At 52.7% G+C, this 16,236-nt stretch overlaps 1 protein-coding gene across 1 annotated transcript; it reads right to left on the reverse strand.

Annotated features, from left to right (window-relative positions):
* Positions 1 to 1,801: 1,801 nt before the first annotated feature.
* On the reverse strand, positions 1,802 to 8,756 carry LOC120407672 (avidin-like). The gene is made up of 5 exons (XM_039543508.1): positions 8,482 to 8,756; positions 6,068 to 6,196; positions 5,313 to 5,523; positions 2,837 to 2,954; positions 1,802 to 2,126 (listed from the first exon to the last, which is right to left on the reverse strand). The coding sequence occupies exons 1-5, from the start codon at positions 8,548 to 8,550 to the stop codon at positions 2,051 to 2,053; spliced, it is 603 nt and encodes a 200-aa protein (XP_039399442.1). The 5' UTR covers positions 8,551 to 8,756; the 3' UTR covers positions 1,802 to 2,050.
* Between the last annotated feature and the right edge of the window lie 7,480 nt (positions 8,757 to 16,236).

Raw genomic sequence — 16,236 nt, forward strand, 5'->3', positions numbered from 1 at the left:
ATGACAGGAAACCCAAGTTATTACAGGTCAAGTTAGGCTTGTCCACATGGAAGCATTTTACCCGTGTAATTACACCACTATCGTTAAACCGATGCACCTGTTATACCAGTGTAACTCCCCGTGTGGACACTCTGATTCCGGACTAAGAGCGACTGTTTTCACTTAATCTTAACCCTCTTTCAAACCAAACCAAACGGAACTGAAGAATGGCGTGCCTGTCCAAATCCGAGCGTCCGCGTGGGCGTCACAGCCATACAGACTAGAGCGGTTTGAATCCACACCTTAGTGCAGACCACTGTCACTTTCCCATGTAGACAAGTCTCCAGAAGGGAGCGTGTCGCTCTTCACACTTTGGTCCTCCCTTTCCTGTCATGCAGGGAAATAGTTCCCAATGTTGACAGTTACATCATCATCAGCATTGGCCGCCTGATTTAATGCCTCACTGAGACACATGAGCTGTCCACACCTCTCAGAGCTGTTGTGTCAGGCTGCCTGCAGACTCAGGCAAGCACTGCTGCATTGCTTTTTGCACTGTTTTTCACGTTTGGTTTTTTCTCTCCACCAACAATGTGTTGTGTGTGTTTTTTTTTGAACTGATTTTGGGATGATCATGCAGGCATGTGGGCGGCCCTGGGCAGCTCTCCCTAATGGCTCTATAACTGGAGGGCAGTTTTAACAACACAGTGTTATGTTTAAAAACCCCATGATTTTTAAGTCAGTCATGATTTTGGGGGTTTGACTCCTGAGCCCGAAGGCTGGGGGGCAGGGCTGGGGACCATGTGGAACACAGCTGGAAAATGGGCCAGCCTGTGGAGTGAGGTTTGGCAGAGACTCACACGCGCTCTGCGTGCCTGTGCTGGACGTTCAGCCAGGATGCTGCAGTGCTCCCAGTGCAGGGCAGTCTCTGCAGCTGGGTGGGTTATGACCGGGGTGCCCCAGTCTCCTGGGTGTTTGTCGGTGCTGCCTGAAGCAGCCTGACCCCTCTCTGACCTGGCCACTCAGGCAGATCTAGATGTTCCCTCAGTTTCTGCCTCGGAGTTGGAAATTTCAGTAGCAAAATAGGTGGGAGTCGGGGTAACAGAGATGCCTGGGGGCTCCCAGATCAGAGCACCAGGGACAGTCGAGGCTGAACTGAGTCCAGGCTGATAGCAGGTGCCTCTGGGCAGAGTGATGGGCAGTGAGCAAAGGAGTATCGGGGGGTAGCTGTGTTAGTCTGTAGCCACAAAAACAATGAGGAGTCCGTGGCACCTTAAAGACAAACAGATTTATTTGGGCATAAGCTTTCATGGGTAAAACCCCCACTTCTTCAGATACATGGAGTGAAAATGACAGATACGGGCATAAATACACTGACTCATGAAGAGAAGGGAGTTACCTTACCAGTGGAGAACCAGTGCTGAAGGCCAATTCAGTCAGGGTGGATGTGGTCCACTCCCAATAACTGATGAGGAGGTGTCAACACCAAGAGAGGGAAAATTGCTTTTGTAGTGAGCCAGCCACTCCCAGTCCTATTCATGCCCAAATTGATGGTGTTAAGTTTGCTAATGACTTGTAGCTCTGCAGTTTCTCTTTAAAGTCTGTTTTTGAAGTATTTTTGTTGAAGAATGGCTACTTCTAAATCTGTTATTGAGTGTCCAGTGAGCAAAGGAGCGAACCAGGGGATGAACCTACCCAGGGGTGCCCCAGGAAGGGCCTGGCTCATGGGAGAGAATCCAGCACCTCCCAGGGAATCCAGGGAGGAGCAGGTGGGAATCACAGCTCAGTAACAGCTTCAGCCCAAGAACCAAGAGCGATACACTCATTTGCCTCCCACGCTAGAGCTTTACTGGGAAAGGAACTTAACTGCAGCGTCAGGGCCGCAGGCAGCGACTCTGGGGAGGTGTGGGGGGTAACCGGAGAGCGAGGGGAGATGAAGACAGAGACGGCACCTCTGCAGCCCAGGAAACAGCCCTGACACCGGGCGAGATGCTCTCGAGAGAGCCCAGAAAAATTCCAGATTGGGGGGACCAGGAGCCCTGGGGCTGCAGAGTGGGGTCACGGTGCTGCTGGGTCACCGGGCACCATCGCTCCTCACAGATTCATCCACGTTCTGCCCATTGATCCGGGTGAAAACGTCTTTGCCGACCCTGCAGGGAAGCGCAGAGCTGAGGTGACTGGCCCAGCACGGGCCTGCGCTCGGGGCTGCCCCATGCACGGAGCGGGGAGGTATAGGGGGGTGCAGGGCACAAGGTGCATTAATCTGAGACGGAGAGAAGCCCAAAGAGGCACCTCCTCCAGGCTCCACCTCACAGGGGCACCCGGCTGCACAATGCAGGGGCAGGTAGGGGGCTGGCAGGCACCTCCTCCAGGCTCCACCCCAGGGGGGCACCCGGCCGCCCAGCCCAGGGAGGCAGCGTGGCTGTGAGCACCCCACACTGGCACGGCCTCAGAGCCACCCAGCAGCACCCAGGGGCTCCACAGGCTGCTCATCCCCGTGGTGCTCAGCCAGCAGCCACCCGCTCACAGCTCCCCTTGGTGTCCCCAGGGCAGGCAGCCCCCCTGCAGCCCCACCCCTCGCCCCCCATGTTCACACTAAGAGAAGCCAGGCAGCGCGGACTGAGAAAGACAAGGCACCTGCAGGCTCCGCAGCCACCCCGGCATGTGTGCGGGGAGGGGCGTGGAGCAGCACCATGCAGGAAAGGCAGCTCCCCCCTCACTGCCAGCCCACCACAATAAATGGCTCCGCTTCCTGGGGGCTCAGAGTAAGGGGCTCGGAGCAGGGACGGGGCCAGGGCCTACAGTCCCGGCTCTGCAAGCAGCGACTTCACTCCTGGGCAGCCTGTGTCCCGTCACCCACCTGGTCGCCCCCCAGCCATCGTGGGCTTCGGCCTTCTCTCGCAGCAGCCACATGGTTTCCAGAATCTCCTTCCCATTCTCATCCACAAAGCACTGGCCCGTGAAGACGGTGGTTGAGTCTGCCAGGGAATGAAGCAGGAGTTGAGGTGAAAGTCAGAGCTGCCCCCTGCATCCCCACAGCCTGTGTGTGCAGCCCCCAGACGGAGCCCAAGACAGCTTAGGGCCGAAATAAGAGATGACTCCAAGGCCCTATCAGTACAGCGCAGCCCATGTCCGGGCCAGTAAGAGAGTCCCCGTGCCAGCAGGGTAGGCTAGTGCTCCTCACCATAGTGTCTGAGTCCCCATAGTGCACTGAGCTGCGTGACTACTCACCTGTCCTCTCACCTCCTCCCCAGGGGGAGACGCAAGGAGGGGCTCGTTCTGGGGGTTGGGGTTTAAAGCATTGTGACATTAGGAGTGTGAGCTAATATCTCATTGAAAAGTAACAGGGCCAGAAAGAGTTAATTACCTCCCAGACTGACCTGACCCAGGGCCCAGCTTTAGAGACTGGTTAGGCAGATCTGTAAATGAGCAGAGCTTTGAAATGCAAGTCTGCATTGGTAGAGGTAGAAGGGGAGGTGTTTGCTCAGGTCTTGGGATGTAACAAACAAGTCTTGTCTATTGCTATGGCTTTGATTGAAAGATCAAAAAAGGAATATTAACATTTATGATGATACTTGAGTGAAATAGTGTTATTGTCTATGTGTCTCTTTGAAGGTTGTGGTAACCTGTATCTGAACTGTTTAATGGATAAATTACCCTGTGCTAATTGCCAGGATGTTTGGGAGAAGGAGTTGAGCCTATCGTTTTCTCAGGCCAAAAGGCTGCTGGAGACCCTGGGACACGATCCTGCTTCATCTCAGATCTGCTTTGGGTTTCAAGAGGGGGAAACCTTAAACCATAAGGATTGAGATCCCCAGTCACTGACTGGAGTCACCCTGAATATAGACACTGGACTATAACCCTGGACTATTTCTAAAAGGACTTTTGGCAACTACAAGCTCATCTCTACTGTGTATCCGAACCTCAAGAATTGAATTCAAGTCTGTCTGTATATTGATCTTTTAACCAACACTCTCTCTTTTCTTTTTTAATAATTTGTAGCTTAGTTAATAAGAATTGGTTCTAAGCATGTATTTTGGGTAAGATCTAAGTTATAATTGGACCTTGGTGTGTGGCTGATCCTTTGGGGTTGGAAGAACCTTTTCTTTTGTATGATGAGATAAGATTCTCAGGAATCATCATCATATCTGACAGGTGTGTCTGGCCGGAGGCCTGAGGCTGGGCACTTTAAGGGAACTGCGGGGTTTGGACTTCTAAGTGACCAGTGAGGTGCTAGAGAAGCTGTTTTGTGCTGGTTGGTAAATCTAAGCATTGGAATAACCACCACTGTCTGGGGTTTGTCTGCCCTGTTCTGTTTGCCATTCATCCTAATTGAGTGACCTCAGCTGGCTCCCATGGTCAGCAGTGTCACAAGCATACATGTTGCTCTGTATTTACGCTCGAGAAGGCGGGTTCCAGAAACACGCCTGGCCTGGGAGCAGGAGATGGGAAGGTTTGTGCTGGTTCCTAGTACCGGGGAAAGTTCTTCGTTCTTCCCACAGTCTCAGCTGGCTCTGGAGAACGGGCCGTGTCCCGCACAGAGTGTTACCGGGTACAGCACTGCACCACTTCCCAGTAGCATAGCTGGGGGGAGCAGGGGGAGCAGCCGCTCCCCTGAGCGCTCATTCAGGGGCGCTTCCCAGCACGTCCGGGTCTTCGGCGGCACTCAGGCACTCACTTCGGCGGCGGGTTCTTCAGTCGCTCCGGGTCCTCGGCGGCAATTCGGTGGCGGGTAATTCGGCGGCGGGTTCTTCAGTCTTCGGCGGCAAGACTTGGGTTTTTCTTTTTTTTCCTTCGCTGCTTTGCAGTGGGTGGCGCCTTTTTTTAATGTGTTCGCTCCCCTGGCTACGCCACTGCCACTGCCCCAAGCAAAACACACTGTGCTGGCAAAGGGACTTTTTGCGGGGCCAGCTGCCTCTCCGCTGGGGGATTAGCCGGCCCAGCTGGGTCGGTCGGGGTGATGCTTCCACACTCTTACCAACACTGCGGTGTGTGCAGAGCAGGCCCAGCGCTGGGAGCCAGTGGGGGCAGGTGGCTTGTTTCTGTCCTGGCGGAGCATGTTTGTTCCCAGCGTCCTCGCCATTACTGCTAAGGCCAGGCCCAGGGTTGGTGCCCAGAGCCCCAAAAGGAGGGAGAGGGGAGGCAGGGAGGGAGGCTGCTGGATGCGCAGGAGCAGGAGGTGGTGCCAGGCAAACGGCCCGAGTCAGCAGAGGGAAGAAGAGGCGGAGGGAGCAACGAGTGGGGAGGGGCCATGGACCGACCCAGGAGGAATTGGGAGGGAGCCGAGATCCCCTCCCTGCCCCCCACCGGGTGCTGCAGCCCCTGGGGCCTCCTACCTGAGAAGCTTTTCCAGTTGACGGTCAAGCCAAATGTCGGCTGCCCCGCTGCGTCGAAGTGCTGGGACCCGTTGAGGGGCGCGGCTTGGATGGGTCTCTGCGCGAGCGACACGGCCGTGCGGTACTCGCCAGAGAAGGTGCCGTCCCTGTTCACTTCCTGTATCTGCATCTCGGAGCCCAGCTCGTTCCTCCACGAGCCGGTCAGGAAGCACTGAAAGGGGAGGAACGTGCTCAGCAGGCGGGATCGGTGCCCTGCACACAGCACTGTGGGGTCAGATGCTCAGCCGGAGCCCTGCCCTCGAGAGCCCCGAACGCAGGACAGAGACGGCGGAACTTCGGATTTATAAACAGCTCGTGAGTTTAATGCCAGTCTCAGTATTTCTGGGGGCTGGGGTGGCTGAACACTTGGTGTGGGTGAAACCGCAAGCCCCAGTCACAGGTCTGGTCTATACTTAAATAACTCCTCATTGTCCTCAGTCTTGCCAGGCACGGATTAGCCCCCGATGTCTTTAGCTTCCCTTATGAATTTTCTTCCCGTCATAACTTCTAATGAATAGTGATTGCTATCTCCTTCCCCTTTCCCCATTGTTATAGACACACGGTATATTCAGCCCCAGCCTCCCCCTGGAATTGAGCCTGGCCGCGGGCGGGGGCAGGGGAGGCAAAGCCCCAAGCTACCCGGGCAGCCGGGCATCCTGGGCTGCAGCCGGGTCCCGGCTGGGGGCTGGGCAGCATGGGCCAGAGGCTGAGGTTACCTTGCTGCTTGCCGCCCGTCTTTGCTGCCCAGGGGTCGGTCCAGGCCGGGGTTTTGTTTTCTTTGTGGCTCTCTCCTCCTCAGCGCGTTTCTTTCCCTCTGTGACATTTCCATCTTCCTGGCAAAGCAGCTGTTAAAGAGAGCAGAGAAAAGCAGCTGCTTTCCTGGGCAGACACTCAGCGAACCAGCCAGCGCCCCGGTGCTGCTGCTCCTGGAAATGCCAGTTGGTGCCCACACCCTGGACACGCCCCCAGGGCCAATATTTTGCCCATGGAGACACAGCGTTTAAAGCCAGAAGGGTCCTGCTGGGTGTCACTGGCCACCGACCCACCCAGCACCACCCACTAAACCCAACAACGGAAATGAGAGCAAAGTCTTGCAGCCCCAGGAGACCAGGCTGTTACGTGCCGCAGGCAGAGGCCAGGAGGCGCCGAGAGGCACCATGCCCACAGCCACACGCTGCAGAGGAAAGAGAAACCCCCCAGGGTCCCTACAAGCTGACCTGGGGGAAATGCCGTCCCAACCCCACATGTGGGGCTGTCAGGCCCTGAGCGTGGGAGCAGGAACCAGCCAGCCAAGCCCCTGAGAGAGAGGATGCTCCTGCCACCTCCGAGCCCTGGCCCACCCGCCCACTGTCCCATCTCCAGCCAGGCCATCCCTGACTACACAGAGTCAGGGACTCTCAGGCTGGAGGCTGAGACCCAGGGTGCTGCTGAGGGACAGAACAGGGGGTTCAGATTGGAAGGAATTGCTCAATCTTGCTTTTAACGCTGATGACTTGAGTAACACGGGGGTTAAGAACATCAGAACGGCCAGACTGGGTCACACCAAGGCCCATCCAGCCCAGTATCCTATTGGCTGACAGTGGCCACTGCCACGTGCCCCAGAGGGAATGAACAGAGCAGAGAATCATCAAGTGATCCCTCCCCTGTCGCCCAGTCCCAGCTTCTGGCAAAGAGATGCTAGGGGACACCATCCCTGCCCAGCCTGGCTAATAGCCACTGATGGACCCATCCTCCATGAACTTATCTAGTTCCTTTTGGAACCCTGTTATAGTCTTGGCCTTCACAACATCCTCTGGCGAGGAGTTCCACGGGTTGACTGTGAGTCGTGTGAAGAACTAAGCCTGCTGCTTCTAGCCCATTGTACTGAGCATCCTGCTTGGTTGAGGGACCCCACATATTGCTGAAGATTTTAAAGCTTGTACATAAGCTATTCATGGGGTGAAATCCCTGCATGGGTGTGGGGGAGGGAAGGGGACACACCCGGTTCTCACCTTCCCCAAGTGTCAGTGCAGTGCCTGTCCCCATCACCTCTCACTCCCCGGCCTCGAACTCTTACTGCCTCCTCCCAAGAGGGGAAGAACCCAGCAAATCTCCCTCCACCACTGGGGCCTCCTTCTCCAGAAACAGCGTCTGAAGCCTCCCCCACCCAAGGCCATTGATCCCTTGGGGGTGTCCCCCAACCCGGATAAAACCCCAACTGAAAGTGAATCCCAGTCACTGCGCCCAGTCCCCTCGGCCCCTCGCCCTGCCCAGCCTGAGACACCCCAGAGCCAGCGCCCAGCCCCCTCGGCCCCTCGCCCTGCCCAGCCTGAGACACCCCAGAGCCAGCGCCCAGCCCCCTCGGCCCCTCACCCTGCCCAGCCTGAGACACCCCAGAGCCAGCGCCCAGCCCCCTCGGCCCCTCACCCTGCCCAGCCTGAGACACCCCAGAGCCAGCACCCAGCCCCCTCGGCCCCTCACCCTGCCCCAGCCTGAGACACCCCAGAGCCAGCGCCCAGCCCCCTCGGCCCCTCGCCCTGCCCAGCCTGAGACACCCCAGAGCCAGCGCCCAGCCCCCTCGGCCCCTCACCCTGCCCGGCCTGAGACACCCCAGAGCCAGCGCCCAGCCCCCTCGGCCCCTCGCCCTGCCCAGCCTGAGACACCCCAGAGCCAGCGCCCAGCCCCCTCGGCCCCTCGCCCTGCCCAGCCTGAGACACCCCAGAGCCAGCGCCCAGCCCCCTCGGCCCCTCTCCCTGCCCGGCCTGAGACACCCCAGAGCCAGTGCCCAGCCCCCTCGGCCCCTCGCCCTGCCCCGCCTGTGACACCCCAGAGCCAGCGCCCAGCCCCCGCGGCCCCTCACCCTGCCCAGCCTGAGACACCCCAGAGCCAGCGCCCAGCCCCCGCGGCCCCTCGCCCTGCCCAGCCTGAGACACCCCAGAGCCAGCGCCCAGCCCCCTCGGCCCCTCACCCTGCCCGGCCTGAGACACCCCAGAGCCAGCGCCCAGCCCCCTCGGCCCCTCACCCTGCCCAGCCTGAGACACCCCAGAGCCAGCGCCCAGCCCCTCGGCCCCTCACCCTGCCCGGCCTGAGACACCCCAGAGCCAGCGCCCAGCCCCCTCGGCCCCTCACCCTGCCCCAGCCTGCGACGAACCTTCTGCCCTGACAAAGCCCCCAGGGACGCCAGCCCCAGAGCCACCGTGAAGCTGATCTTCTTTATCATCTCTGGAGTGGAAGGTGACCGCAGCTGTCAGCTGTGCCTCTCTCTGGTGAGCTCTGTTTATAGCTTGGGACCTCACAGCTGAGAGGGGCCCTCTGAGCTTTGTACTCCTGGCAAACAGCTCATCAGTGGGATCGTCATTTTCATCTTTTGTTTGTTTCATTTCCCCTCAGTTGCTGAATTCCCAGAAGGAAGCACAGGCTTTGGGAGAGGGTGAAAGTGAAAGCGAAAGCGAGAGCGAGATGTGTGACCAGCAATGCTGGGACCCATGCCAGGTGTAAATGTCCAGAGAGGTGATTTCCCTACACTCCCCTTAATTTCCCCAACAGCCCCCCCACACACACACACACAGTTTTGTGAACTGGTTACATGCAGTGTTGCCAATTTAGTGACTGTTTGGAAATTCGAATAGAAATTGAAACATTAATACCCACTTTGAAAGCACATACAGTGTCTGATAAAATACGTGTATCTGAACAGTCTGAACACAGACTAGCTTCCTTATCCAGCTGTTGTTTTTATGACAGTGTCGGTGCATTCATTGCGGTGATGTTGGCCAACCTAATAATTTCAGATGATGATTTGTGAGCAAAGTCTAATGAGCTCTCCCTGGCAGCTAGTGATGAGCTGGGGCTGGGGGAAGGGCTTCAGGCCCAGACTGTATTTACATTCACACCTAATCCACCTAGGGATCCAGCACACAGAGCTGTGTTGCTCCAGCGACAGATTTTGGCTGGGGTTGGGTTACAAATCACTGGAATGCAGGAGGGTGGAGGGGATGAAATGTTGTTCTTACTGAGTGAGTAAAGGGCAGTAGGACTGTTGTCAAGGTTCCTTCCCCACTCTGAACTCTAGGGTACAGATGTGGGGGCCTGCATGAGAACCTCTAAGCTTAACTACCAGCTTAGATGTGGTTTTGCTGCCACCACCCAAATTATTTATGAATCATTTGGAAAACTCTGCATACCCACCTATGACGTTATTGATATAAATGGGGACCATATAGAACATGGGTTGCAACCAAGGTCCTGTAGTGGCACCAAATCTTAAGTAAAGGGGGTCATATAAGGTGTCTAAGACCAGGTTCTGGGTTGCTGGTTATGATTATGCTGTCTGTATGTCTGTGTATCATTTTGTAGTTGAAGTTATAAGTATTGGCTCTGTACTGTCTGTATTTTGTATTATGCTCTGCTTCTGGGAAATATCCCAGACAAGCTGGTGTTAGCTCTGCCTAGCTGGCTTGATGGCCCATTAAGGACTATCAGCTACACAATTGACCCATGGAGAGAAGGCAGACACGCCTTGTGACTCAGCAAAGTATGCAGAGACTTGTCCATGTGACTGCAGACTCCATTTTGCTGTAATTTTCCACAGTGAGGACAAAGAGATTCTTACACCTGGAAAAGTCTATATAAGGCTGATGCATCATCTCCATCTTGTCTTCAATCCTGCTTCTGACCTATGGAGGGACTTTGCTACAAACTGAAGCTCTACACAAGGGACTGAGGACCCATCCCAGCGGGGGATGTTCCAGAGACTTAATCTAAACCTGCAGTTTACTCCAGCACTGCTGCAAGCCTGAACTAAGAACTTTGCCATTACTGTATATAATTGATTCCATTTAACCAATTCTACCTCTCATTTCTACCTTTTTCCCTTTGTAAATAAACCTTTAGATTTTAGATTCTAAAGGATTGGCAACAGCGTGATTTGTGGGTAAGATCTGATGTGTATATTGACCTGGGTCTGGGGCTTGGTCCTTTGGGATCGAGAGAACCTTTTTCTTTTATTGGGGTGTTGGTTTTCATAACCATTCATCCCCAGGACGAGTGCACTGGTGGTGATACTGGGAGACTGGAGTGTCTAAGGAAATTGCTTGTGTGACTTGTGGTTAGCCAGTGGGGTGAGACCAGAGTCCTCTTTGTCTGGCTGGTTTGGTTTGCCTTAGAGGTGGAAAAACCCCAGCCTAGGGCTGTGACTGCCCTGTTTGAGCAATTGGTCCTGATTTGGCACTCTCAGTTGGGTCCTGCCAGAATCGCTCCGTCACACCAGCCCCCGAATATCTCCCTCCCAAGTACTATAACCCTTCCCTGGGTAGCCTTGAGAGACTTCTCCACCAAGTTCCTGGTGAACAATGATCCAAACCCTTGGATCTTAAAACAAGGAGAAATTAACCATTCCTCCTCCTTTCCCCCCACCAATTCCTGCTGAGTCCAGATCCAACCCCCTTGGATCTTAAAACAAAGAAAAATCAATCAGGTTCTTAAAAAGAAGGCTTTTAAATAAAGAAAGGTAAAAATCATCTCTGTAAAATCAGGATGGAAAATAACTTTACAGGGTAATCAGATTCATAGAGCCCAGAGGAACCCCCCTCTAGCCTTTGTTTCACAGTTACAGCAAACAGAGGTAAAATCCTCTCAGCAAAAAGGAACATTTACAAGTTGAGAAAACAAAGAGAAACCTAACACGCCTTGTCTGGCTGTCACTTACAAGTTTGAAATATGAGAGACTGGTTCAGAAAGATTTGGAGAGCCTGGATTGGTGTCTGGTCCCTCTTAGCCCCAAGAGCGATCAACCCCCAAAGCAAAGAGCACAAACAAAAGCCTCCCCCCACCAAGATTTGAAAGTATCTCATCCCCTTATTGGTCCTCTGGGTCAGGTGTCAGCCAGGTTACCTGAGCTTCTTAACCCATTACAGGTAAAAGGATTTTGGTGTCTCTGGCCAGGAGGGATTTTATAGTATTGTACCCAGGAGGGCTGTTCCCTTCCCTTTATAGTTATGACACCTGTACTTAGCCTGTGCTGACTGAGGGCATCGAGAGAGGGTGGGGACCTGTCCTTCTCCACTGTTTAAAGACAGCTCCATAGAGAGTCTTTTGTTCTGTTAAGTGAACACTGCAGCTGAAATCACTGATAATCAGGTCTAACTTAGTCCTGCTGTGAGACCGTGTTTCTGTGGAAGAGACGGCCCAGACTGCACTAGCAGGGAGGTTCCCCCACTGAGAGCTCAGCTGAAATCACTGAGAGCTGGTGGAACCTCAAGAGACCAACTCGCAGAGGTCACAGTGGTAGGAGGCAGCAGAAGGTGACTGTGCAGGTGTGACGAAGTGGGGCTGTTCTTAATGTTCCCTCTGAATACTGTGGGGGGGGGCTCAGTTCCCGGCAGACCCTCTGTCACCTGGCAACTAATGGCCAGACCCTTCCTCCCTGCAAAGGGATGCTAACGGTGGGGGAGAACAAAGAGGTCAGGTGACCTCCTGGCCCGGGAAAGAGACAAAGCCCAGAGGGGCTGGAGGGGGTTTCAGTGTAGAGCTGGCTGGGGACGAGGAGTGAGGGCAGACGTAATGGACCCAGCTGAGGGGCCCGGCTCATAGTTCCTACAAGCTCTGTTTTAGACCCTGTTCCTGTCATTGAATAAACCTCTGTGTCACTGGCTGGCTGAGAGTCACGTCTGACTGCGAAGTGGGGGTGCAGGACCCTCTGGCTTCCCCAGGACCCCGCCTGGGCGGACTCGCTGGGGGAAGCGCACGGAGGGGCAGAGGATGCTGAATGCTCCAAGGAGAGACCCAGGAGGTGAAGCCGTGGGAGCTTCTTGCCCTGCAGACAGGCTGCTCCGAGGGAGAGGAGGCTCCCCAGAGTCCTGCCTGGCTTTGTGGGGAGCAGTTCCAGAGCATCGCCCGGGGACTCGGTGACAGCAGGGCCATTGTCAACAGAGTGGTGGACTGAACAGTGGCACAACGAATAGCCGTGGCTAGAGCGAGGGGTGAGCAGCTGGAGGAACGAGCAAGGTGCCTTCTTGCCCCCAACCTGGGAGGTGAACTCACGTGAAAGCACCTCTGAACTCTGAGTCTCCACTGACCAAGGACAACACCGGTGAGTGGAGTGCGGTGGAGGGAAAAGTGAGGGGCATGTTAAATAAACATTTGTTTGTTGGACTATATTTTAGTCACTTTGCTCCAGAATGCTGGATTTGTGACTGGGAATGGAAACTTACATATATATGTTTCCTAGTAGGCCAAGATTTTTAAAATGCAGTATTTGCTAAGGTTGTTATTTCACCTCATTGCTATCTTGAGTGGTCATTATGTTGGGGAGTTTCTGTACTAAACATTTTTATTATTATAATTAATTTTTACATAACAACGGCCACACTGGGTCAGGCCAATGGTCCATCTAGCCCAGTATCCTGCCTTCCAACAGTGGCCAGTGCCAGGTGCCCCAGAGGGAGTGAACAGAACAGGGAATCATCAAGTGACCATCCCCTGTTGCCCATTCCCAGCTTCTGGCAAACAGGCTAGGGACACTCAGCGCATGGCGTTGCATCCCTGCCCATCCTGGCTAACAGCCACAGATGGACCTGTTCCCCAGGAATTTATCTAGTTCTTTTTTTAATCCTGTTATAGTTTTGGTCTTCACAGCATCCCCTGGCAAAGAGTTCCCTGGGTTGACTTTATGTTGTGTGAAGAAATACTTCCTTTTGTTGTTTAATACTTCCACCTGCCTATTAATTTCATTCGGTGACTGCTAGTTCTTGTGTTATGTGAAGGACTAGATAACATTTCCTTATTCACTTTCTTCACACCAGTCAAGATTTTATAAACCTCTATCATATCCCCCCATCTCCTCTTTTCTAAGCTGAAAATTCCCAGTCATTTTAATCTCTCCTCCTGTTTCATACCCCTCATCATTTTAGTTGCCCATCTCTGTACTTTTTCCAGTTCCAATATATCTTTTTTGGGATGGGGTGACCAGAACTGCACACAGTATTCAAGGTGTGAATGTACCATGGATTTATATAGCGGCAACACGGTATTTTCTGTCTTATTATCTCTCCCTTTCTTAATGATTCCCAGCATTCTGTTCGCTTTTTTGACTGTCGCTGCACATTGAGTAGATGTTTTCAGAGAACTCTCTGCAGTGACTCCAAGATCTTTCTTGAGTGTTAACAGCTAATTCAGACTTCATCATTTTATATATATAGTTGGGATTGTTTTCCAATATGCATTACTCTGCATTTATCAACATTTGAATTTCATCTGGCATTTTGTTGCCCAGTCACCCAGTTTTGGGAGATCCCTTTGTAACTCTTCACAGTCTGCCTGGGACTTGAATAGTTTTGTATCACCTGCAAATTTTGCCACCTCACTATTTACCCCTTTTCCCAATTTATGAACATGTTGAACAGTACTGGTCCCAGTACAGACCCCTCAGAGATACCACGATTTCTCTCTCTCCATTCTGATGTAACCCTTCTGCCAGGCCGAACTGATAGCAGCAAGGGCCGGGTTCAGTACATAGAGGTCCCTTCCCTACAACGTAATGCAAAACTAGCTCAAGCCCCCACCCAGTGACCTGGGAAAATCCTACACACACCCCTGGGCACCTCGAAGAGGCAATACTTCCCCTCTCGCAAGCACAGAGACTCGGTGTAGCAGAAAATGTTTAATAACATGAGATAAACCACAAGCATTAAATTGGGAAAACGCCTCAGCAAGAGTTCATAGACCAAACCGTGAGCAAAGACCCACCCCAGGAAATTGGGCCGCGTCCTTTTTCCTTGGGCTCTTGAGTCCAGCAACCCCCAAATCCCCCCAAGACTCCAAAGTCCAATACCCCAAATGTCCCTAGAGTCCAGCAACCCAAAGATCACCCACAGTCCCAAAAGTCCCGCAACCCAAAAGTCTCTGTCCCTGGTCAGTGCAGCCCCAGAGTTCAAGAGTCTCTCTGCAGGATGTTTTTCCCCCCAGCCTGGGTAGAAAGGGGCACCTTATGTGGTCCAGGGCCGACTGTCTTGGCTCTCCGTGGGGTTCTGCTTCCGCCTTCACCACGAACTGCTCCACTCTACCAGCCACTCCGCTCTGCTCCACCAGCCATCCCCGCAAACTGCTCAGTTCCACTCCACTCCGCTCCGCCAGCTGCTCTGCTCCGCCAGCCATCCCCGCAAACTGCTCAGCTCCGCAGGCCTCTCCAACCATCCCACAAACTGGTCCACTCTGCTCCACCAGCCATCCCCACAAACTGCTCTGCTCCGCAATATAGCTTCAGGCTCCCACACTAGTTAACACAGCACTCAGTGATCTCAGCTCCGTAATTTTAGCTCTTTAGTGATTTCAGCTCATAGTAGGGGAGCCCCAGTGCTGGTGCACCATTAGCCCAAAGTGAGTTCAGCTCAGTAACCTGTAATGAGATTCTTAATGGAATAAAAAACCAGCTCTGACATTCAATAGTGGAGAGAGAAGGAGATGTAATTGGTGCTTCTGGCTCACACAAAGGGCCCACACCACCAGGTCCAGATACCTGTCCCCAGCCTCTCTCAATTCACTCAGTTTTGGAACCCATGTCCCTTGTCTAGCGAGTGCTACTTAGTTGATGGTGAGACCCTCTGTCATAAAACAGTCTCATAGTTCCTCATTCACATAATCAGGGTGACAACACTTTATTCCTCCTGCCCCAATAACAGAGAAATTGGGGATCCCACAGGTGTAAAAGTGACCATTTTAGGCTGTCGTGGGCTATGCTAGGCTGTGCCATGGGGTGGGTGTGCCTATGCAAACAAGATCAGCCTCTGAAATTCTTTTCCACACTCTCCATAATTCACCACCAGATGTCAAGGTAGAGCTCATCCCGACTCTGCTTACACTGAAAACTGATAATTTATTCCTACCCTTTGTTTCTCATCTTTTAACCAGTTACTGATCCATGACAGGACTTCCCATGATGGCTTACTTTTCAAAAGTCAGTTTAAAATTAAGTACATTTTTTTTTAAAAATTATATATTATTTTAGAAATCTAGACTTGTTATGTGTTTTGGTGTAACTTGCATTATCCTTGTGTTAAATTTGCATTATCCTAACAAAACATTTACTTTATTCATATCTTTTTTATATGTTGCATGTCAAAGTGAAAATGAAAAGACAAAAAACAATACAACAATTTTTCCACTCAAAGGCATCAAAAACTAACCAAGGTGAAGAACACATCAAGAACTAAGAATATATCAACATGTCATCTGAAGGTTCAAGTGGTATAGCTACATCCGACCAGCCCGAAGCACAAATACAACTACCTACTGAAGAAACAGTGTCTCCAAAACCTAAAGGCTGTTCCTGATGTTTGTCAAAGTGTCCCCATTTATTGGGGTTACAAAAGATGGCTACTGGTGCACCTCTTGCAAAAACAACAACAACAAAAAAAAAACTTATGAAGAAGGAAAACTTCCCAATGCTATAATTGGTAAAAGTGGAGGAGCTTGGTTTGTCAAACTGATCAGCAAAGCCAATGCTGACAAACTATGTGAAAAGGCTGCAAAACACCAGGCCTCTGGCATGCATCAATATGCAGAAAGCCTTATAAGCCCATTTTCAAAGCCAATTTTAGAAGTACTTAATGAGGCTGTTAGCAATCTCCAGCATTCTTATCTGCCGATCCGGCGGGTAGTGTAGACGTACCCTCAGACACCAGGTTAAAGATGGATTCCAGTTCAGGTGACGTGATCACATGTCACTGCAAGATTTCATTGCCCACTTGCCAGCACACACGTATACAGGGAGACTTACAAGTAAAACAGAGCCATCCTCAGACAATTGTTCTGGTTAACGGGAGTCATCCAAACCACCGTTAATGGCCCACACTTTGCATAATGACAATAGGCCCTCAGGGTTATATTTCATATTTCTAGTCCCAGATAC

This window comes from Mauremys reevesii, linkage group 6 (genome assembly GCF_016161935.1).
Source record: "Mauremys reevesii isolate NIE-2019 linkage group 6, ASM1616193v1, whole genome shotgun sequence".
NCBI classification, from domain to species: Eukaryota; Metazoa; Chordata; order Testudines; family Geoemydidae; genus Mauremys; species Mauremys reevesii.

What these genes read in the sequence shown, in the direction of transcription:
- LOC120407672 (XM_039543508.1), bottom strand. Translation starts at nt 8,550, where the DNA reads ATGATAAAGAAGATCAGCTTCACGGTGGCTCTGGGGCTGGCGTCCCTG. An exon ending in GGGCTTTGTCAGGGCAGAAG is followed by an intron (nt 6,197 to 8,481) that starts GTTCGTCGCAGG and finishes TCTCTTTAACAG; the next exon opens with CTGCTTTGCCAGGAAGATGG. An exon ending in GATGGCTGGGGGGCGACCAG is followed by an intron (nt 2,127 to 2,836) that starts GTGGGTGACGGG and finishes GCTTCCCTGCAG; the next exon opens with GGTCGGCAAAGACGTTTTCA.